At 35.9% G+C, this 25,532-nt stretch overlaps 1 protein-coding gene across 8 annotated transcripts in view; it reads left to right on the top strand.

Moving 5' to 3' along the window:
* LOC121316300 (protein quaking-like) overlaps positions 1 to 25,532 on the top strand; it is a 143,424-nt gene that overhangs the window by 63,208 nt on the left and 54,684 nt on the right. For all 8 annotated transcript variants that reach the window (XM_041251290.1, XM_041251294.1, XM_041251297.1 and 5 more), the window contains exon 3: positions 4,384 to 4,500. In XM_041251290.1, coding sequence (XP_041107224.1) covers positions 4,384 to 4,500 — 117 coding nt within the window. The remainder of the gene's footprint in view (positions 1 to 4,383; positions 4,501 to 25,532) is intronic.

Below are 25,532 nucleotides of genomic sequence, written 5' to 3'. Positions count from 1 at the left end.
TATACCAGTTCAGGTACTGGAATTGTGTTAGTTCTGGTTTGTGTTCATAACACTGTGGTTGTTATGCAATAACAGCTTCCCTGTCATTTTAAATATCTGCAGTCTTGAATTTATGATAAGAACAGTATTTTCTTCTTTTAATTGTTGTGGTTTGCTGAAGAGATACTGAATTTAATTTCAGTGTGTGCCACCACAGACAGAAAAAGTGTCAAAGAGTTTACTCAGATACTGTATAGTTTGTATCAGTTTGAGAAATTCAGCATAGACAAATGTCCTCGTCACGTAAGATAATGAAAGACACATGTTTCAAGACAAGTAGTGGGTACATTAGTTAGCTAATGACAAACCCCATGCAGATTTTCTTGTTTGGTTTTGATAGAAATATTATTTATTTATATTGTGTCCCTCTTGGTAAAGGGCAATATTGTACTAACACACACATTATTTAAATGACTTAGTTACTATACCATTTACAATAGAATATTAATACATTTTCATTAGATTTCATTAGGGTATTGCCAATAGTGCTGTGTTTATCAGTTTATATTTCCAATACAGTTTTATCTAACAGTAAACACAGCCTTTAGATATGAACGTCCTTTTATATATTTCTACAGTATTACTCCACAGAGATTCGCTTACTTCAAAAGGATATGAAAGTAATTGAAATGATGGTGCAACTAAACATTATAAACCACTGTGCCAAATGCACAGAATTCGTAATCCTCACTATGCCAAAATCTGCCAACAACCTGTTACACTAGCTAGCACAATCTATACATTTGTGTATACACGTTCCTCTATCTGCTGAATCTTCAGGATATGCTACTCAATACGTTTGCTGAAGAATGTCCAAAACAGTAATTGTTTTATGTACAAAATGTCATGCATATGAACACTTTGACTATATTCCTGTCGTTAGAATGTGCAAACACAGCAAGAGATACCTGGCCCCATTTATAACTGTGCTGTAATGACTTATATAATGTATTATGTTCAAATGCTATATTAACACTTTCCACTAATTATGTCTGCTTAAATTACAATTACTTCCATATTACTTGCCCCTTAAACAGACTTAATAAGGAAAAGTGGAAAACCCAATCCAATGAGACCTGAATTGAATGATCAGCCAGCAAACACTAGGGTTAGTCCTGAACCTGTGTCCCGTCAAGGATTTGGCCTAAACTCTAGTACTTGCAGGCCTCTGGAAGCATAAAAAACTCTGTAGCCAGTCAGGATTCAATTAATGTAGATACTGTTTAGAAGATGCAGTCTGTGTCTCTCACCACGTAAACTGAATATTAATGAGCTGTAGTTCCTTCCTTTAAATTGTTAAATGTTTCCATTTGAATCCTTTTGGTAACACTTCACAATGCTGTCACAGACAGTAGCCTTCCATCAGGGTTTAAATTGGTTTCCTCTTCTGTTTGCCATTGACAAGAAGCATGGCTGTCATTCTTTTGACTGACAGTTCTCAGATATGCCAATAAAATAAATCCTGTACTCAGTGTTCAGCTAATAGGCTGGCCTTATCTGGAACCCCCAATATCAAGAATGGATCTAAAGTGCCCATGATGTGGTTCACCATTTTAAGCGTTTACGGGCATTGTAGTTGAGGAACATGATTAGGGTGTGAGATTGAGTTGAGGTTAGGGGTTATCTGAAGTGTTTTCATTTACTGCCTCGTTCATTCAGTGGCGAGTATTCCAATCTACCCCAAGGGAAATGTATAAAAATGCTCTACCCAATGTTGTACGCTGCTCTGTTGGGTACTAAAAGTAACAAGAATCCATCCAGTTTTGGCTTAATTGGATTTTATTTCACATCTCAAAGCATGTGTTGAATTAATGCTTAGAAAAAGGAAGAACATTTAAAACTGCCTTTATATTTAACACTTACTCCCCACCACCATAGAAAATGCTAAGTAATTGTTAATTTGTAAATATTCAACATGCACAGCATTCTAATTTATTAGACGGCAGTCCCTACTGTAAAGTCATTCATCATTTATAGAGAATTTTAAAAAATCGTGATATCCACTTAATGAATCTCATTAGAATCTGTATGTAGCTCAGACCTACTATAGCAGCAAGAAGTCAATAGAAGTTACTTTAAATCCAGTAAATATTTGTCTTTTGTGGACCAACATGATAGTATTTATTTTTTTTTAATTCAGTAAAATATAGGGTAGTTGGCCTAGCGCAATATACGGCTGAAAAAACAAAAGTTGTCTTGGTTCACAATCAACGCTATTCCAAGAGTTTAATTAAGAAATGGAGATGGCTCAATAACTTTATGGGACATCACATGACCAAGAATAAAAACTGAAGAGCCCTATCCATGCCATACAAACTTGCTTGAGTCATTGTATCACCTTCTTTACTGAACGCCAAAAGGAGCATGTGCTGATTGATGAGGCGTGCTTTTAAAGAGGCCAATTCATTTCTCCTCAAGTCTGATCCAGGAGGATATTCAGATAAAAATAAGTTATGATAATTATTTTTGAGGTTGCTTGCCTTGTACAGACTACAGTGTGTAAGTGATTTGTTCACCAGGTTCACCACTGGTTTTCAGTGAAAGCAAACTCTTCCTCCCATTCTGGCTTAAGCCTCATACTTTTGTTTATTACTCGTGGTGGGTTTGCTCAATGCCATTGTCTCCAAGAAAAAAAAAAAAAAAACTTAATTCACAATCATGAAATTCACTTTCAACTACACATCCGTCTTTCACTTGAGGTGATCAAAATATGCATGCACCAGCGCCCGGTGTCGAAGGTCATCAAGTGACGAAATGTCCTTGCAGTGAACATGCAGGCACAAAGAAACTAAAGACAGAAGCGAGAGAAGAAAGAATAATAAACACAAATCAATACAGAGAACACAAATAATTAAAACTTGTGTTTATTTTTACTTTTTTTCTCTGTTCGTTTTTGTTTATTTTCCTTTCTTCAGTTCATTCCAATCGCAAAGTGTGATTCATCAATCATTTCAATTGAAGCAGCATTTGAACTGCCCGGGAACCTCTGACCTAAAGTGTTACTAAAATCTCAATGTCAATGGGAGAATTGTTAATTTCTAAAGTTTAACCACCATATGTGTGTGTGTGTGTGTGTGTGTGTGTGTGTGTGTGTGTGTGTGTGTGTGTGTATATATATATATATATATATATATATATATATATATATATATATATATATATATATATATATAATTAGCTTGGTGAGTGAGGATAGGGCAGCCAGCTTCTAACCATAAAGAATTGCCTGTTTATCTCACTAGCTTGCATCCTTGTGATGGTGCTCAAGTTGCTTGGCAATTGTGACAGGATGGCTTTGCAGGGGTGACGTCAGACCAGAAACACAGAGTCAAAACAAGGAATGGTGGGGCAAAACTGAAGCAACGGCACTCAGCGAGTTTATTAAATAATAAACAAAATAAAGATTTATACAAAACAAAACACCAAACAAAAAGGGCACAAGGGCCAAACAGACAAACAGAAGCAAGTAGTATGCTGGTTGCGAGACCAGCACACGTAACAATTGTTTACTTCGCTTCAAGGTTTACTTTCCTTTACCACCCGACTCATTCCGCCTCTCGAACACACTTCACTGTGCAGTCAAAGCTGCAGGTCTTTTATATTCTGGCAGAGGGGTTAACTAGCTAGTAATAATGTTATTACCCCTCAGACATAGTCTGCACGGGTTTAATAAGGCTGCGTGACTGTCACCTAGTTAAATAATCAGTAGCTGATCAGTCACGCATCCTCACAAGATTTTTTAAATAGAAATAATACAAAACAATAACAAATAATATTGGCTTTGACCGTCATCTATACATATAAATCATAATATAAATAAACACAGGGACGGGCCATAGGATGTATCCAAAATAAATGCACTGCATTGTGGTTCTTGTTTAGTTCCCAGGAGAGATGCATGGCTAAAAGAGACCTAGTAAAAAAGTAAAAAGAGCATGCAGTCATGCCTTGACTCTTATTTAAATGTAATAATATTACTGATAAACTTTATTAAAGATAGCCAGTTTTAAACCTCTCAGGTCTCCTGGGCTTGCTTTCTTTCTTTTTTTTTAAATTGAATTTTTTATGTTTACAATCTTAAGGTAGACAAAGAAGGAGACAGAAAATGTACAGACCTAAGTTAATGTGATTTCTGTTGCATCAGTTAAAAAAAATATTTATCTAAAGGCATTGATTAGAACAGTCAATTGATTTTTTCTCAGCGTACGGTAGCAACTACAAAAAAACAAACAAAAAAAAAAAACTGCACAGCTAACCACTATTGAAAACACAGTAAAACTGTACCCTGAAGCTGTATTCTTTCTCTGATAGACACTTTTTTATTATTATCTTTCCTTTCTATAGTTCAATTTTGTTGGAAGAATCCTTGGGCCCAGAGGACTAACAGCAAAGCAGCTGGAAGCAGAGACGGGGTGTAAGATCATGGTCCGAGGCAAGGGCTCAATGAGGGACAAAAAAAAGGTATGTTTCAAGAATGCAGGAGTGTTGGAATTTACTCTGCTAAGCGTAGCACTTTAGCATATAATCATGGAGTTACAGTATTTCAAATTGATTTTCTGTGTGAAATGTAAATAATGCTCTGAAATATGAAAAATACCTGGTGCTGAATATTTGGCCAGAAAGACTAAATCTATAGTGGCAGGCTGTTCTATATATATATATATATATATATATATATATATATATATATATATATATATACACACACACACACTTTCGATACACCAGACGTTAATGTGGTCTCGAATTATTGGTTATTAATCTATTGGTAATTGAATGGCCGTTATACCCTGAGGTGCATAATGTGAATCGTATTGTGTTCAGCTAGTCCCTAAGTCTTTCTTTTATACTCCAAAAATCAGCAATATTACTTTAATTTCATTTCAGGTGGTTTTGCTGAGTCATGCAAAAAAAAGAAAAAGATGGAGTGTGCGGTCTGGGTCCCCTTGCAATTAGATTAATGCATTTTTGACATTTTTAAGACATTTGTACCTAGTTAACCTTCTGTGCCAATTTGAAAAGGCTATAGGTTAGTTAGATTACATGATGGAGTTCCCGGGGTAGAAATGAAGTAGATTTTACAGCATTCAAACCACAAATCGAATCTATGGTACGATAGTGTTTGCCCAAGGATGGAGAAACTAAAGATGCATTTAATCACTGAACGTCAGGTTGACTATCCCAATGGCGGTCTGGTGTAGAAAGAGATTTAATGTATTCAAATTAAATTGAGCAGCATTAGATTAAATATGCAGACCAGACTGATACAGTACATACATTCTACAGCTTCAGTGTAACAATAGGCTCTTAACTCAAAGAGAATGTCTGCTGTTACACAGTGTACAAAGCTTAGCATTATAGTAGAAAAACTGTTATCCAGTGGGCTGAAAAAGTGAGACAGTGGGCAATGATCACCAAAGCCACAGGCCGAGGGAACAATTTTGCAATTTAAGGTGAAACTGCCGTCAATATCTGTTTTATTAAACTCTAACGGCAGTTTTATACAAAATATATTTGAGAATATATATATATCTATATATATAGATATATATATATATATATATATATCTATATATATATATGTAACACAATGTGTATACACAACACATCACACACACACACACACACACACACACACACACACACACACACACACACACACACACACACACACAGATGAACCTGCTTTATATCATGATTGTCGTGCATGTATAATTTGCTATATAAAGTGACTCATGATATAAACCATGTTTCACGTTTGCCTATGACAGCACATTACGAGTGCGAGCAAAAAAGAAAGAAAACTAATGGTGAATTAAAGAGCAGTGTTTTTATACTGTACATGTAGTTGTTCTTTACAGTTAAACAAATCTATATAGTTTATTACAGGACAAATAGCTTTTGTATCATTAACTGGAATGAAACAGTTTGTGTCATTATCTAAAAAAACTTGAATTGTCAACTGCTAAGAGCTATTAATTAGGTGTTGCACTTGGTGCTTTTTTTGTGTGAATAAGACTGTTAAAAAAAAATAAAATAAAATGGTGAGGTTGGTGTTCTGTAACTGAACAGTATCGCATTAAGACCGCCCACGCAACGTTTGACAGACTGCACAAAATATCAGTTTATCAGCCAAGATGATTATTGGTTGTTAGTTACATTGGAAATTAATTCTGTCCTGTGATTACTTAGTAAAGCCCAACCATGCAGCATTTGACAGTCTGCACAAAATGTGACAGTAAGCGGGGTTGTGAGATGATATAGAGATAATTTCTCAAAGAACCTATGATGCATGGCGAGTGGTTTTTGAAAAATCATGATAACAAACAGAGCATGATATTAAGCAAGGTGATATCAAATCACAAGAGGAATCTGTGATGCTTTTCTGGTCTTACATTTTGTTTATAGTGGTGTGGCACTTGTCTGTAAAAATAGTTTTCACTTTTTGCCAAATTGGGGTTTTATGAACGTAATCCATAAAGGTTTCTACACATATGTTTCTTTGTGGAATCACCTTTTAACTACATTACAAATGCCTTCATCTCATTTCTGTTTCAGTCTTTATGAAGCATTAATTACTGTTCATGTGAAAATGTGTTCTTTATAGAAGGTGTATGCTGTTTAGCCCAGCCATGCATTTTATCAGATAAACAGATCCTTAGCAGACAGGACAGCTAACTAATTTGAAATTAGGTTTACTTTGCAAAAAGGCATTCATTAAAAGAAAAAAAGAATGAAAGATTTGTAAAGAAATAAATAATTTGTCTATTCTGAGATTTCAGGCATTTTTATTGCCATAACGAAGACCAAAATCTCATAGCGCTGTTATCTGTTTCGTGTATCAGACTGGTCCTATAGCAAAGTGTTTGTCTTTATAATTGCCAGGGACTTGACAAGGACTTAAATTACAGTATGTGCACTCCCTGTCATCGACTTCCGTTCATCGTATTGGGCCCCTGTCACTGACTTCTTTCCCGCAGCACTTGTATGCAAGAACAGGCAATCTACTTTGGATTAATCCCTACAGAGGCACAGACAAGTGACCTGATGTGCATACACTGCATCCTGCACAGACGTGGCATTTTCAGGAGATTGACTACTAAAATCTAAATCTTAAGATGTCTGAGTCCCCACAAGTTGCCCAGGGATTAATGCTGGGCTGCCCAATCTTTTTCTTTTCTTCTGTGGGCTGTGTAACACACTGTACCTGCATTGTGTTTTCCTTACAGAAGCTGAAAATAGGGTGATACAGTGATGCCCTTGTGGAGCTGTCTCGCTCACTCAGTGCTTCACTTGTAAAATACCATATTATAATTCAAAGTGTTACATTTATGTCCATTATTTAAATTAAAATAGATTTTCCAGGGAGAGGATGTGTGCCCAGAAAGCATAATGCAGCAGCTTTGGCATTTACACTGTCTTTTGATTCAGTGCCAGCTGCCCTTATGATCTAGAGCAGCATCACTTCTGACCCTGGCACTTTGTGCTGTCCTGTGCATGCAATGCCTCTACCTTCAGTTTAGAAATGACACATGCTTACTTCTTAGTAATGAGCAGAACAGCAAATATAGATCTATGCAGGACAGATTTCTGTCAAGGTCAAGGGTAGAAGGAGTAGCATACAGACAGCTCTGCTTGTCCCTCCAAAACTAGAGTACAATAAAATATCAAAATGGTCACAATATCTATCACTATACATTCGGTGGTCTCAATATTGTATGATGGGTAAATTGGATTTTAAGTTGGTTTTAAGCAAATTAGGTATGATGGAAGATGAGCCATTTGGAGGAGATTCCTTGATATTTTTGATGTTCAGTAAACAGAATATTTATATTGTGTAAGAGAATGTGTTATTTACCAACACACAATATACCGTTTTACCTCAAAACTAGAGCTTCCTCTGTCGATCAGATTTAGACCTGATATCTGAACCAAGGCTGCTGGTTTGTCGTATTGTCCTGCCACTTTCTCTTAAATGAGTAATATAGAGATATACAAAAGGAACCAAACAGAAACTTTGAGTCAGTTCTGTATTATGTAAACCATAAATTAATGCTTACAGTCATGAAAACAAGAAATAGCTATACCACCAGCTGCAGACTAGTTACAGCATGATGCATCTGTGGAAGTAAGTTATACTTACAAGAAAATATTTGTAGCAGCTTGGACAAAGTGATGCAGGCAGATTTAGAGTTATTCTACCATATAATGCTTTTTGGCTCTGTATTTTTGTGGTTATTCAGATTTCATCAGTGGTGGAAACTGATCTGTTATCTCAAAAATGTTATTAAAAAAACATGTTTTTTTTCCATTAAATAAAAAACATACATCATACTTCATTATATATTGTGTACTGATTGCACTGGTTAATTCCATCAGTGCTTGCCAAGGATGAATGATCACAGGTGATAGATGTGTGTTTTTAATTTAACAAGTGACATCTTAACACCTGGCAAATGGCAAATTGTACTATTAATTAATATCTACAGTTATGGCCAAAAGTTTTGCATGACATTTTAGAATTGAGACATAATTAAAAAAAAAAAAAAAAAAAAAAAAAACAAACAACTGTATTACATTAAAATGCAGATCTTTTTTTTTTAACATGATGTACTCAAAGAAACTACACAATGATATCACAAAAGTGTACCGGAAGACAGACTAGAACTACAGTATTTGTTGTTAGATTTTGAAACTGCAAAGCGGTATGTAATTCAATATGTTAATGCAACATTAATCAGCAGGTTTCATTTGACTTTTAGATCATTCTGTAGTGTGATGCAAAATATTTGGCCATAGTTGTAATTGCCATCAACAATCATATTTATAACGTTAACTTTAAATTGTCCTGCAGGGAGTCTCGATATCATTAATCTGTTATACATCTGTTTAACCTAGCAACAAGATCATGCAAAATTAATGCTGCATTCTATGCCTTTGTTTTCTTGCACAGAAGTTTACCAGCACTGTGCTGGAATACACAGCACTCTGTTGACGACCTTGCCCCTTACATCGACTAGAAGAAATAGCTGTTTCAGTGCCATCATTATATAATTTTGGTTATATGTTATTTTCATTGATTTCTGTTAAGATGCATTATCAAAAAGAAAGAAAGAAAGAAAGAAAGAACATTCAAGACATAGGGAACTGCAATGAAAAACTTGGCAAAGCTGCCAAATTAGCTGTACAACTGGAATGTTTATTACCCTTTTTTTTTCAAACTCGGTGTGAGAATACAAAACATTTGAAAGTACGTCACATAGTTTGTAACAGACAAAAAAAAATGCTACAGGCTTGCTCTGCATAATGATTTGGAAAGTGCAATTGCAAAACACATTTCTACGGTAGTTTCTTCTTTTAATAATTCTTTAGACTGTAAGGTGTACAAATTGATTGATGTAAAGAGCCTGTACCTTTCCCAAACATGTACAGCAGAACCTGGCCAACAAAGGGAGCTACTAAAAATAGTATTGCGATACTGAACAGCACTTCATGGGAAAACTGTTGGATATCAGAAAGTGTTTAAGCTTGTAGTTTAATTCCTGGTTGCTTGGAATTCTAGCTAAGTCAAGTGATTGTCAGAGGAGCCAATGATTGTCTTTTTACTCACAAGGGTGCGGGGGAGAAAATAATTCCCAAGAACTCCATGTCCAACTCCACATACTTACTTCAAACAAAGTTACATATAAGGATTTGAGATAGAGCAGATTGTTTCATGATAAGATTTACTATATTAATTTCTATTTATTTATTTTGGTCATTCAGCATGGTAGAGATATACACTATTTACCTCCAATAAATTTAAGGGGTGTTCAGTGTTACATTTAAGGGAGGTTAATTTGGGATTTCCTCTCATTAGGATACATCCAAATTCTGCGTTTTGAATAAAAACAAAATTTTTATCAATGTCTGTGCTTGCTTCAGTGATTTCTAGGTAGCATGTTTGCTGTTTGGACAGCCTGCCTGTCAGGCAATCCATTCAGAACACAATGCCCACTGAGGGTGCTTACCTGTCAGCATAGCTCCAGGAGTGGAACGGAAATAAGTGCCATGTTCCTCAGTGATGTACACACTTTGCAGAGCTGTAAATAACTATGAAGTTGTGCGAGGCACGAGTTCACCGAAACAGAGATGATAAAACATATGCAGCCTGAATGAGGAGAAAATAATCAATTGAAGCTTATTTTTAAAAAATACATTACTGTCTCAAGTGTGTGTGTGTGTGTGTGTGTGTGTGTGTGTGTGTGTGTGTGTGTGTGTGTGTGTGTGTGTGTGTGTTGGGGGACGTTGGGTAGGTAAGATATCTTTTAAATCATCTAGCTGTGGTGCTTTGTAAATAATATAAACTATGAACACTTACAGCTGGCAAATAAAATTTATTGAAACATCTGAATAGCTAACTAAATATATAACTAAAACTAAAGTAAAGTTTTATGACTGACAATAGATCCTGATTGACTATAGTATAACCACCTGGCAAAGAAACTGACAAAGCCGTAAATAGTGCTGGGCTGTGTAAATACGGTACACACAATACTGTAGTTTTTAATGTGGGTTATAAAGAAAATGAAAGAGTACATAAGGACCTTTTTATTTTATTGTATTACATGCTCCCATGTGTTGCTACAACTGTTTATGTATGGTGTGTGTATAGTTTTAATTTTTCTTTTTTCTTCTTTTTTTTTTAACATGTTGACTACTTTTTTTAAGTTTTAAATTACATAGCCTGCCTTCAAATGTACCTGCATGGACTTCTCAGTACTACATTTCCCATCATCCTCCTGCTCACATATGTAACTGAGATGGATTTACCAATGAGCAGGAGGCTGCTGGGAAATGTAGTACTGAGAGGTCCATGCAGGTACATGTGAAGCCAGGATGTAATTAACATTGACTTCCCCTATAAACAACATTTGGATTCAAACTGCTGAAAAGCATTAATTCTATATATATATTATATATATATATATATATCGATATATATATAGATATCATATATAATGAGAATATTATATTATATATATATATAATATATATATATATATATATATATATATATATTACAGTGGCTCTCAAAAGTATTCACCCCCCATGGACTTTTCCACATTTTATTGTGTTACAACATGGAATCAAAATGGATTTAATTAGGAGTTTTTGCCACTGATCAATATATATATATATATATATATATATATATATATATATATATATATATATATATATATATATATATATATGTATAGTTCAGTATTACAAGTGTAAATGGTTACCCTAATTTACAACTATCCTTCTGTTATAGTACTGTAGATGAACTTCACATTTAAAGGTACAAAAACAAGTGCAGAATAACCACCTTCCCAAATTATTCAGCAAATGGTTTATGTCCTTCCTCTCTGAATAATAAAGCAGCATATGTATACTACCCTTAAGTTATACTGGGCAAGTTGATGTTATTAAAATGTATGGGATGCAACCTTCCAAATGGCTATAAAGACCCTCCGATAAAGGCACAACTCCCTCTAACGCGATCACAGTTCATAAAGAAAAGGGCAGCCTGTCACATTTATATATTGGTCCTAACTAATCTGCCTACCGCAGCCCAAGTGTGACCTTTCTCATTGAAATAGCAACTAGAAGAAATTGTCTTGTTATCTGGCCTCAGATTTATATAGCTGCCTGCCTCTAGTTATATTCAGAACCCGAGCTGCAGCAACACTACATTTTTAATAAAGTTACCTTGCCCCCCCTAAAAAAAAAAGAAATAATAATTAAATAAAAACAACAAAAAAAACCCAGACAGAATACATTGTCATTTGTAGGTCAGACATCATGCTGTCAAGAGACAACAGAAAACTCATAGAGACAAGCTGCAAGCAAAAAAAAAAAACATTTCTATGTGTAGTGTGAGCTTATGAAGTGTGTTTTATTCCTATTGCTGAATGGAAAAATCATTCAGATAGAAGCCGTTCAGCGGGGCTGTGAATATACCTAAAGGACAGAGGAAGGTAGACGAGGAGAAGCTTGAAAGGTTGCTGTTCCTGGAGTCAGTGCAAAACTGACAGGAATGGCCAGCTGTGCTTGTGGTTACAAGTGAAAGTGCAGAATAATCTTTCAAACTCAGCTTCAATCAAGCTTTCTTTTTTCTTTTTTTTCTTTTTTTTATTGTAACATTGTGTTTTGTTACTGTATATAAAGTGCAGTAGAGGTTCCTTAGACGAGGTAAAGGAAGCAGTGCCTCCTCAAAATTTCAAAGTGATTTTTTTGTAATACATGGTTCAAATTACAACTGAATTTAATGAATAATAATAATGTATATTAGGTCAATATCAAAGAATCTTAAATATAGTTTTCTTTTTGATAATTGAGACAGATTTGTTAAAATTGCCTAAAAACCGTGTATTGTGGGTGTTGTCGAGAGATAAAAAATTAGACATTTTGTGTTTGAAAGTGGTCTTGGGGTGCACAGGAGTCCAAATTGGGTCAAAGGTCAAGTATAATCTTCTAGAAGAATATGCCATTTGACGTCACTACTGTGGTATTATGCCTTTTTTTTCAAATGGCTCAGGATGCAAATATAGCCTTCATCCATGTATTATATATATTAGAGGTTGGCACGGGTACTCAGGTATCAATTATTAATTTAAAAATTTAAAGAAAATGTAAAAAAATATGACAATGCAGTTGTAAGCGCGGGTCTCAGGTAATAAAGCGGCAAGTACAGCTCAATAGTAATAACTGTGGTGACTGTTCTTCTCAGGAACTACATCGGAAAGAAAACAACATAACAACATCCTATTGGGTTTATGTCAGTGATAATTCTGTGATCCACTAATAATAATCGTGTGGCTTCCAATACGCAATACTTTATCTACAGTTATTGAGCAGATACAGTTTCTTACCGAAAAGATCAAATATGTAGCCTTTATTTAAAAATAAATAAGCAAATAAATCAAATAAAAAATAAGATAATGTGGCGAACATTAAGTAAGTGTGCTTCCTCCTTTGAATGGAATATTCCCTTGGCAGAGTTTGCAAATTCCGCTTTCTCCTGCTTGGTAAAAAAATTCCACCCAATGCTTTGCTTGGATGCCATTGTTATGTATTCACAAGACAGAATTTAGTGATCAGGAACGCCACTTTATTGTTACAATGACACATGTCCCACTAACTCTTTTACGACTGCCGTCAAAACCCAACTGGCTCAATTTATCGTAGCTATTGCGACAGTCCATAGCGTAATAGCGGTGCTGTATGACTGCATTAACATAACAACAACAGCAGAATATGGCCAATATATGTTGGAAAGAATCCCGCAGCATAAAGCTCATTTAACATCAATAACTGTATTTAAACATGTTTATTATTATTATTATTATTATTATTATTATTATTATTATTATTATTATTATTATTATTATTATTTTGTACTTAAAAAGGTCATGAATTTTTCACTAACTTCCGTGATTTGTGTACACATAGTATATTAATAAATTTATACATGCACTTAAAATTATGTGATTTTTTTTTTTTTCAGTCATTACCAGAAAACGATCCGGTACCCGCCATATATATGTGTGTGTGTGTGTGTGTGTGTGTGTGTGTGTGTGTATATATATATATATATATATATATATATATATATATATATATATATATATATATGTTGTGTGTAGCATTATAATAATGTTCAATAAATCAAAAACACAAATATTGTCTAAAATGCAAGAAAGAAATTCAATTATAACTTAAACCCAATATTTAACATGCCTATATTAACAGCAGCACTGGCTACTCAGAGGAGGCAAGCCTCTATGTAAACTCTATGCAAGCCCTGCTATCTTAACTATCTGCAGTTAACCACAGTACTAGCAGTAGCAGATCACGTGACCTGAACACACCTTTTAATTGGAGGAGCCCAGAGGTTATTTCATCAGATACAAGCCTTCGTTACAACCTCCTATTTGCTATACCACAGCACGAGCAATGACAGGTGATGTTGTCTGATCCCTGATTTTAATTGGAAGAGCAGCTCAAACCCTCCTGACCACTGCTGAAGTGACCAGAAAAAAAAAAAAATCCATCATAACGGTCGGTAGGAACATTTTAAAAACACAATATATGTAAACACATCTGTTTTTATCATAGTATTAGCCCTAATTGGTTATTGTCTTCTGCAGGAATTTTTAAAGATGCAATACAGTAAATGTATTGTGTTCAGCAATTGGGCTTTCAAAAAAAAAAAAAATTACAGTACGTAATTAAAAAATATTACATAGAAATAAAATGACCTATGAATACTGATATTGTACTCATATTACTGTACTATTAGGCATACATGTAGTGTATGGAAAACATTAAGAATTTGTATTGTAGCATGCACGGGGGAAGGCAGCAGCAGGGCTGGTAAGTGACATCACATACAAAGACATAAGCCTGATATATGCTCCTTGCAAAGCAGCCGGCTCTTTTGTACAGCGGTATCGGCGCTATGCTTCAGTGCGAGAGGTCCCAAGTTCGCTCCCGCCCTCCGCCTGTGTGTGAATTGCCTCGCCCTGTGTGATGTGCCTGCCTGTGGGAACCGAGATCGCTACAGTATGTTAGCAAGGTCCCTGGGTCTGCGCTTTAGATTTTATACTGATAATGTCTTTCTGTTGGAAAATGTAATTTATACTGATGATTTTCAAACATTTTGCATATAGTATGTCAGTTCTGTGTACGTTTTGTTTGGCACATTTTGTTTGTAGCGTACGTCGGTATTGCCATTTAGTTATTGATGGTAATATTATTAATAATAATAATAATAATAATAATAATAATAAAATGTGCTACAAGACAATAACATTTGCATAGTGGTAGATGTTAGCATATTAGTGGTGTAGCAACATGATGTATCGATAGGCTTTCCTACTGTTTTGTAGATTGTATTTTAATCAAAGTATATGGTGTTTTCCGAAATCGGATCAGTACTGGTATTTTATATATCTTGAGCTATGTTCTTCTTACTGTCCTATCCAGTGACTAATTGTCATCGGGCCAGATGACCGTACCGATGTTACAAGATCCGCAGTGCAATTTGCTGGGATGTCAGACAGCTGGCTCATGATTTCTCATCCCTCCAGTGGTTCTTTTAACAGACAATGAAAGCTACTTGGAAACTGCTATGAACTGTTGTATTTACATTTCAATCTTAATTTAAAAACAAAAGGGTCCAAGTGCAGTATTTCACTGGTGGAATGCAATAGGATGGCATATCCTATGGAACTACTATTAAATTAATGAAGCCAATTCATGGGTTCTGCTTCAGTTCAAAAGCGTAAAATAACACTATTTACGTAATGAAATTGATATCATGCTGATTATGCTATGTAGTGATGAATAGATGAAGACTACCATCCCCCTGTCATATTAGTGTCAGTGGCTAGGTTAGATCATTTAGTTAGTTCATTTCTTTAATAATACAGTAAGAACATTTCAACAGTACAGAAATGTTTTATAAATACAATGTGACTGAAAACGGATTGTGGTCCACTAAATCAAGTTGATGGCTCACTCAGCAATTTTCTGGCCCACTAATTCCATTCACTAGTTAACGCTTTTGAAGTTAACTCTTTGAAGTGACATCATGGCACATCGTTATAATATTACATATACAAAAAGATACAACTTTTGTATAGTGAAGCATCATTCAGTGTCCCGGGTCTGTGTTTCAGTTAAAGCTGACCTGTCTGACAGCAGCATGCATTATGAAATGATGTTATGAAAAGCTATTTTACCCAGTTATTTTAATTAATTCTGCATCCATGACTGCTATTAATAAAAAGGCCTGGGCTGTCAGCCAAGCAGCAGTTGAAGTATTGTCGCGCCGGTGTGGCTGATGAGGAATCCTCCTCGCACTGACATGTTGATACTGTGTGCCGCGCTCTCTGTAATTCACTTAGGCAGCATAATGCATGGACCCCCTTCTCTCGAATTCCACTGGGCATTATAATGCATTGGCCAGTCTGAGTAATTCTGCTGGGTGTATATGAGCCAGTCTCATTTGGCAGTAACAGGTAGAAACAATTCCTTTATGCGGCTGTGTATTATAAATCGGACAACCTTTTCTGTTTCCGGGAGAAATTAAGCAGTGCAACGTCAAATTGAGAGGGCATACAGTAATTTACAGCCGCTTTTTATTGCACTGTAGCAAATCCAGTCTGTTGATAATTTACTGAAGGGATTTGTTTAAACGCTGTTGATAACTGAACCAGCAATGTGCTTTTAAATTGGTATTGTTAAGCCTTCTTGCATTTGGCAGATCTCAGCTACTGTGCTCTGGGGACACTGTGATCTAGGGTAGCGCTTTGTTTGAAAATATACTTTGAGTAATGGAAGGGGATTGAGAATGACAAGCAATCTGGATGATATTAGTTAATCTTTAATAAAAAAAAAATTTAAAAATGCACAAAATCCCCAAACCATGTCTATTAATTTTGATTATATTTAATATAACTATTTTTATAAAGTGCAATTCCTAATTAACTAAACTAATTGGTGATTGGGGGTAGGGAAATGAACCCCTGTTGCACCCATGCGTCTCTGCAGCATTCTACATAATACCTCAAAATGACCACCAGACAATACCCTTTGATTCAGATGATCGTGATACCAAGATGAACCCCTGCTGATTTTTTTTTACAGCACAGGGAATCCACCTGGATTGCACAAACCTCCAGGGTGATTCCCCAGGACTGTAAAACGTTCCAGTAAAATCCAGCTGTGACTTAACCACAGCCTCCTTCAACAGCTGGCCTGTCAGCAATCTACACTATGATTATGTCAAAGAAAACTGTGTCAATGGCAGGCATACCTCAGAAAGTTAAATAAAACTAATGCAAATCCACAGCTGTCTTAGAAATACATTCAAGATCTTTTCAAGTGAATATTTAGACCTAAACCCAGAAGGAATATATTCATAATGTAATTCATATTGACTGTATAAATCACAACATCTGTATCTCTGTCACTGTATTCCACTGTTCCTCTTAGGTAATGAGATGCGCTTCTCAGTGGGTTCCTTCCTGCTTTTTGTCTTTCTTTTAATTAAAATGTGGTTGTCACATTGCAAATGGGAAAAACTGATTTACACATGAAACTTATCACACAGGCAATGAAATCACAAAATCCCACGGGCTGCTAGTCTCCTGACTGCATTTCCTTCTTGTTACCCCCAAACCAACCCCCTAAAGTAAAGGTGCATGACCCAGAAAGCATGTTCTCTCAATGAAGTGCATGCCCTTGTTGTCACTCAGTGTGCGGAATCATTAACAGCTGAAAAACACAATCAGATCAGAATGTGACTCTAGATCCATACAGCATACAAATAATTCATAAAATACTCTATGGGGCAAATTTGATTAATAGAATAAATGTGTTGCTGTATTTATTTCAATTTCATTAGCACATTTTGTTAAAATATTATAATGCCCTATTTACTGCATACATTTTAAGCACCCTTTAATTCCTGTAATTTCAAACTAGCAATATACGTGCTACTTCAATCAGGTAAGAGATGCTTTGCGCAATGGGCATATTGGTTTTGCTCTATTGTACTGTATTTGCTTCTACAGAATTAGATATCTGAGGAACTTCGAGTGGTTTTCTAATTCAATCCATAACATACTCCTACTCCTGCATTATGAAATGAATGCAGCAGTGATTCATGCTGACAGAATGTCATGAAGACATTCACAATCAAATGCTTGTCACAGACTGCGACGTGCCACTGCAAAAGTGCTAGAAACAGCAAAGCAGAAACAATGGCAACATGATTTATACTATAAAATAAAAAAAGCCTTTTGTCGTGAGAAAACAAAGCAACAACTGTGAGCCACACTGTCCTCTGTAATGTAAGATGTAGACACACACTATCTGCTTTCCCATACTTGACATAATCATTTTCTGACAAAAGCTGTCAGGGAAATTCTAGTCGCTTCAGATGCCTACTTTTGCAAGTTATTATAACTGTCAGAATCACTTCACAAATATCTATTATCGGATGCACTCGCCATTGCTTTCAGCTTACCCCTCTCCGCACCGGTGCGAGATCACTGGGGCGGTAGGGAGTGAATATGTTGAATTTCACGGGTCGAGCCTGGTACAGTGGTTATTGCAGATGGGTCCATGTAAAGAGGAGATGCGCTGCTGGTGGCATTCACATGTCATTACTGTCAAATCTCATAACCATGGTTACCAGGCTCCCAGAAGAGTAAAGGAAAGCAAAGCAAAGCAAAGTTGTGTCAAGCAGCTTAAGAAGCCTGGCTTTTTGTAGCATTTGGAGACTGTGTGTTTTTATCTGCACAGAACTGAATGGGAAAGCAAGTAAAATAGAGGGGAGGTGTATGTGTAGGGGTTGTAGGATGAAGATCTCAGGCAATCACAATAAGCTTTTGATTGTACAACTAGAAATTAATTAGCCTTTAACACCTGGCAACTCCTGTTTCACTCAATCATTTCTCTGTACACTTTCCAAATTGCTGTGTTATTTTGGACCCCTTTAAATTCTGAGATGGTCACAGAAGTTAAATCAAACAATTAATCAACTATTTTGTTTTTGCTTTTGCTTTTTCAATAAAAAAGCTCCCTTTATTTACAATAAGCCTAATATCCCAGTTTAAGGTTGCAAGCAATATGCATATTTTATAGACCCATCAGGTTTTCTTTTTTAGTTTCAGTTAAATTAGACTGCAGCCTCACAATATTAAACATGTTCTTTCATATGTCATTACAACATTAAAGCATACAGCTTTAGTGTTTTATTATGTAGATCAATTACTGTTCATGTGCTGCACCTTTAAAGAGAGACAGTGCTTCCAGACAAATGCCTGCTTTTAACCATTAGGAGAGTAAGTCATATTCTCATAGCATCAGTCTCAGCTAGCAGGACTTGGTTTTTCTTCCTTTTTTATTTATTTATTTTTTTTACATATTTGTACAGCACAAATCAGTGTGTTATCCTGTAAAGGATTACTTTCACCAGTGCATGACAGACAAGAGACCCTTGGAGAACTACAACTAGCAGCCTGCTTCATAAACAGCAGTGGCAACACAATTATACAAATCCTGTAGCAAACTGGTTGTTTCATGGTACCTTGGTACTTCACTGCATTACCAGTGTGTAATCGGTTAATATCATTTTGATACCAAAAATACTGTGTGTCACAACATTGAAAATATTACCGCTGTGGTATTGTTTCTATCTGTCTTCTACTCATATATAACCATTGCATTCATACTGTTAATGACGCTTTATTTCCATTGAAGATCAGCAGACCTACTAGCTTTGTTATTTTCATTTGCATCCCGTTTAGTATGTAGAATAAACATAACAAACAGCATGGGAAACAGAAGAAGAAGGAGGTTTCTTATTATACAGGATGAGCGCAGATAAACCCAGACCAACACATTGTAAGACTTATTCAGAATGCCGGTCGTCAGAGAATGGAAAAATCAAGAAGTAATAAAAGCCTGAAGTTCTACTAATTGATGAGCAAATGTAAATGCTTTTGACAACTCCAAGGTATCCACGGTAGCTCAAGTTTCTCGAGGAAAAGACAAACTGTATTGTATCCAGTGCTGTAGCTAGTGTGCATTTATTTTGAGCTCAGATACCCTTACCACCTCCACCAGGAGTAGCATCATCATATAACCAATGACCTGCCATATTTCTCTAGGAACAAAGTAGACGTGCGTGTGCTGATTCTGTCGGCTTCCACTCAGCGCTCAGACTCTCCCTTGGTGTTGTTATGATCTGTGTCACATGTAGTCGTCGCTTTGTCTAGCACGCTAATAGCCCTAAAGTGTTTGAATATACAGTAGCTATAAAGCAGTAGGGAGATTAATGCATCCTTATTTAGTTGCTGTTTTCAATGGAAGGTTACAAGGCTTTCTGTAAAGACAACCTTCACAGTCCCTTTTTTTGTCCTTGCTGGAGCTTGGAAAGTTCTTCGTGGACATGCTAACAATAAACAGGTGTCTGAACAAGAGGGTATATTGTGCTTTTTTAAATAGCCTAAAACATTCTGCATTGTGTTTTAGAAAGCATGCAGTGTATCTATCTACCCATATGAAATTCTACAATCTGGTTCTAGAGAGCTCCTTTTCATGTAATTTGGTAAATAGCTGCTCCTACTGCACCTGCAGAAAGGGTAAGTAAATATGATTCATGTAAGGTACTTTGGGACACTGTTTCAAGCAATACCATATTGAAATTAAATTAGATATCCAAAAATGGATGGATAGTACATATATGACACTACGTAACACAGTTTTTGTTCCTGAGTAGTAAGTGTTATTTCCTAATTGCTTATGCCTCAAAAGTATAGAAAATGCCTATCATTCCCCACAGACTTCACTTTTGTGACCAGGACAGCGATATTTTGAAATTTACCTATTTCCAATGAGAAAACGGGCGAATTTGTGTCTTTTCGTTCACATAAAGTCAGAAAAAAGCAACATATGAATCAAAATTAACATGTATTTATACTAAAGTAATACAAAAATGACTACAAAAGATTTAGAAGTGAGTAGTTTTTTGAGATTTACGATTATACTGTAAATCACTTTCACGAATCAGCCCCCAAATGTAGTCTCCCATCATGTTCTCGTTATACTGTCCTTGGTAGTGGCGTTCAAAGTCCAGTATATCCTGTTGGAAGCGCTCGCCTTGCTCCTCCGAGTACGCTCCCATGTTCTCCTTGAATTTATCAAGATGAGCATCAAGGATATGGACTTTGAGGGACATCCTACAGCCCATTGTGCCATAGTTCTTCACCAGAGTCTCAACCAGCTCCACATAGTTTTCGGCGTTGTGATTGCCCAGGAAGCCCCGAACCACTGCAACAAAGCTGTTCCAAGCCGCTTTCTCCTTACTAGTGAGCTTCTTGGGGAATTCATTGCACTCCAGGATCTTCTCTATCTGTGGTCCGACGAAGACACCGGCTTTGTCCTTTGCCTCAGACAGCTTAGGGACGAAGTCTTGAAGGTACTTGAAGGCTGCCGACTCCTTATCTAGAGCTCTGACAAATTGTTTCATAAGGCCCACTTTGATGTGCAGTGGTGACATCAGCACCTTCCGGGGGTCCACCAGTGGCTCCCACTTGACGTTGTTCCTCCCCACAGAGAACTCGGTCCACTGTGGCCAGTCCCGCCTGTGCACCTTGGTGTCCCTGCTGTCCCAAAGGCAAAGATAGCAGGGAAACTTGGTAAAACCACCTTGGAGACCCATCAGGAATGCCACCATTGCAGCCTCTTGATGCCATCTCAGAAAAATGCAGATATGTATCCACTTAGGCAGCTGGAACTAAACTGAACTGGTGGGCTTAAGGCCCCTGTATTTATACTACTATTTATATTACTGGAAAGTTCTAGAAAGTTCTAGAAGTTACTCCAAGTTTACTCAGCACTGAATCTATCTGGAATGTTCTGAAAAATAGGTACATTTCAAAATATCACTGTCCTGGTCACAAAAGCAAAGTTTGTGGGGAATAATAGCCATTTTCTATACTTTTGAGGCATAAGCAATTAGGAAATAACACTACCTAGGAACCAAAAAAAAAAAAAAAAAAAATTGTTACACAGTGTGATCCTTCAAATGAATGCATCAAACGTGGAAAAGATTTCCCTGTCATTTCATAAAGGCTTTCCCAGCACTTTTCCTTTCCCTGCAAAGTCCTTCTTGGACTAAAAGCAAAGGATTGCTGATCAAGAGGGAGAACCAGGATCAGCATAGCCATTTGTTCCTCGTACACGGGACATTGGAAATCCCAAGACATCAGACAAATTGTTTCCATAATAAAAGTTTGCATAATTACAACATTTGCTCTTCAAGCCACAACATTTTATTAATTATTTGTGAGGGCATCTGCTTAAAATACAGTACAAACGCACTCCCACGCGTTATTAACAAACATAGTGCTCCATTTATAGCTAATAATGTATAAGAGAAGACAAGCAGATAGTGCACCAGGTTTATAGAGTCCTCTGCCTTTATAATATTGTATTTGGGAGCCATGGAATAGAGACGATGCTATTTGTGGTCAGCCTAATAAAGAGATTGGAAGTGCTAGTGGAATGGCATTATAGGGCAAATGGGAACCATGACGATGCCACCTTATAACCAGTGGTGCAGTAGAAACGGCAGAGGGAGCATGGTTTTCTGGTTAGAAACTTGCATGATTGCAGGGCTTCTGTCATCTATTGGATTACTGGGGTTTCTGATAACAATAAAAATATGGTATGAGGTCACCAAGTAATGTATAAAGTGAAGCTGCATTGCTATTTGAACATTTAGACAGAAAAGGTATTTGACAATAGGGGCGACCCAAATACATTTAGTTTTTATTTATTTATTTATTTTCTGTTGTTGTTTTTTTGACGTAGTATTAATTATAAAAAGGCATAATATCAGTGATAAGCAACTCATCCCCAGTGTAATTCCAACCCTAGCTAATTACCCTGTGTCTGATGGAGCAGACCTTGAAAAAGGTTAAAAAGGAGAGTCCATTTTATCAGTAGCTGCTGTTAATGAGCCTTTATTAAGCCTTGATTAGATTACACTCAATTCAGCTGAAGAAATTGAACCACTCTCTCAGACTGCATTGTTTGATGCAACAGCTTTCCCTTTGAAAGTCTTTAATCCTCTGAACACAGCATTTAACGCTGGAATGCTGCTGTTATATAACAAAGAAAATGTTGATTGATTTTTTTTTTTTCATTTTACAAATCCTTTAACTAGGGGCTTTGATTTGGAGGAGACTTTTTCTATGTCATGAAGTGAAGTCAAGAAAACTCAGTGCAGTTCAAACTCCAAAAAATCCTAACTCGCACGCAGCTAATGAAACTTTACAAATACTGTAAATTCTTTCTTCTAAAACACTTGGGTAGTTTAGAAATGGACTATTGAGCAATAGAACATAGTTAGAATGGCATTTACTAATTATTGTGGGACAATGTGTCCGATTGTAATATAATGCTCTTTACTTTAATTCAAGGTGGTGGTTTTTTTCTGTATAAGTGCCTTCCATCATATGTATTAAATAGTGAGGCAGTGGACAATGGGCTTTGTGCTCAGTAGACTGGACTTTAGCTACTGGTCAGAAGGCAGTGAAGTCAGCAAACGGAAAGTCTGTCTTTCACAGAAACCAAGATCTACAAGTCAAGAAAGGAAAAATAAGTAATTATTTTTATAACCATAAGAGAATAATAGCAAATGCTGCCATTGTTGAAGATTGCAGAAGTGAAAGTGCAGAGTTTGCGAAGTATGTCATGGCTAAAACTGAAGTTATGACATTCAACACATGGTCTGTGCAGATTTTCCACTGAGCTGTGGTGAAATTAAAGAGCAAACTCAGCAAACGAAAAGCTTGCACTGACTCCCTGCTACATCTGGTGTTACGCTTTTTAATTGAGCCACGGTAATGCTTTAGCAGGTTTCAGACATGGAGAGACAAAAGAGAACGTGTGTACTTTGAAGAAGTCAAAACTGGGTTATGTTTTCAAGAGCAATTGAATTCTTGAACTGTATATCACATTAAATAGAAATGAGTGCATACATACATACATACATACATACATACATTATTATTATTATTATTATTATTATTATTATTATTATTATTATTATTATTATTGTTATTATTGTTGTTATTGTTGTTGTTGTTGTTGTTTATTTATTTATTTCTTAGCAGAGACCCTTATCCAGGGCGGCTTACAATTGTTACAAAGTATCACATTACAAAATATCACATTACAGAATATCACAATATGACTAATATATTTTTTAAAAAGTTGTTTCGTAATATCCATACTCCTTGCTTTAAAACAGTATCTGTTAATAAAGAACATGTAATCAGAAGTAAAAGACACCTAAGTAAATGTCTGAAACCAGTATAAACATGATGGTTAGAAATGTAGGCAAACTACAAAACATGGTTATTTAGAAGCTTAAAAAGTTACTGCTGAAAGTTTTAACTTAAGTTTAGTTTTTGTAGCAGCTATGGGATTTAGACATCAGCTTTGCTTTTATTAGATTGCAAAAAAGAGTTACAGATTTATAGTAATTAAATATATTTTATACCACAGATACAGTGTAGCCATAAAATGGGGAAAGTATGGACTTCTACTTAAGTGGTTCAGCAGGCAACAAATCTTTTAAAGGCGGGGTTTTGTCATTCAAAAGAAAGTTGTCTAGGCAACCAGTTTACCATTTAAAGTTAGGGTCATTGCATGTGGCTGCCATAAAATGATTTGACTGCTACTTGACCCTTGATGTAAATGCAACCTTAACTGTTGTCAAGGTGATTCTTCCTTGGATGCCACATAATTTTCTGGAGGATTATTGATTTAGTGCCCTCTTACTTTAGCCCCTTGTACTTTGCATTGCCACTATCTTGTGGGACCCACGAAAAAAAAAAAAAAAGCATGGTCATTGATTCAGCATTTCCTAAAATCTCTCTTGTGAAGCCAATAGAGTGTGAACTACTCACATCAGCTGTTTCAAATTATTGGGATTTAAGAATTAAAAAAAAAAAAAATAATTAAAAAAAATAAAGATTTAATGCCAAATATTTGAACCCAACATTAGAGTTTCCATTGTTAATTTTCTTCTTTAATCATCTCTATATAACCTTGTAACCTCCTGCTGATCTGGATCATGAGTTCACCTTTATTACCACAAATCAAAGTTGGAACCTTATAAAAGCAATTGCAATTGGAAGTTCATTAACAGTATAATGCAAAAATCAAACCATTGACAAACTTGGCATAGCATTCAATGTTGTAGGAGGTCGTAGACAGAGATGTCTGTCTCAGTAGCGCAATTTTATGTTAATTATAATGGCTTATTCAGCAGAGGTTAACAATGATAATCTTTATTGTATAATGCATTATTCATTTGTTTCAGCTGATCCATTTCCAATCCCTTCACACTGATAGAACTTGCTCTTTCTTCAAATCTGTCAATGCACTTACAAAAATGCTCAGCATGGATTGTTTAAATAATATGCCCCTTTTAAAAGTTTACCTCGGTAAGTTTGCAGTTTTCTCATGCTTTTCCAAGGGTTATACTGCACATCAGCTATATGTTACCCTGGTTTTACGTGTTTTAAAATGTGTTTTGCCATACATTTGTGGGTTTTATGCTTTACCATGCTTTCAGTATGCTTTATTATGCTATACAGGATGTGCTGTTATTTCAGATATTTTATAGGAAAAAGATATGGGGGGGGGGCAAAAATAAAATACACTGAAAAATCTCAGTGGAACAAAAGATTCTGTATGTGTACAGTATTGTGTTTCGACAGGACACGCAGTGGTATGATTACAATCAGACAGATGAGTTAGAAAATATTGTCTTGCATTACATCCAGTGCCCAACAGCAGGTGGTTTGACAGTCTTGGGCGGATGTGATAATAGTGGAGTTTGAAAAGCAGAAAGAAACTACAGCACAATATAA

The sequence above is a fragment of the Polyodon spathula genome, chromosome 5, assembly GCF_017654505.1.
Source record: "Polyodon spathula isolate WHYD16114869_AA chromosome 5, ASM1765450v1, whole genome shotgun sequence".
Classification (NCBI taxonomy): Eukaryota; Metazoa; Chordata; class Actinopteri; order Acipenseriformes; family Polyodontidae; genus Polyodon; species Polyodon spathula.
This window is presented reverse-complemented; position numbering and strand designations above follow the sequence as displayed.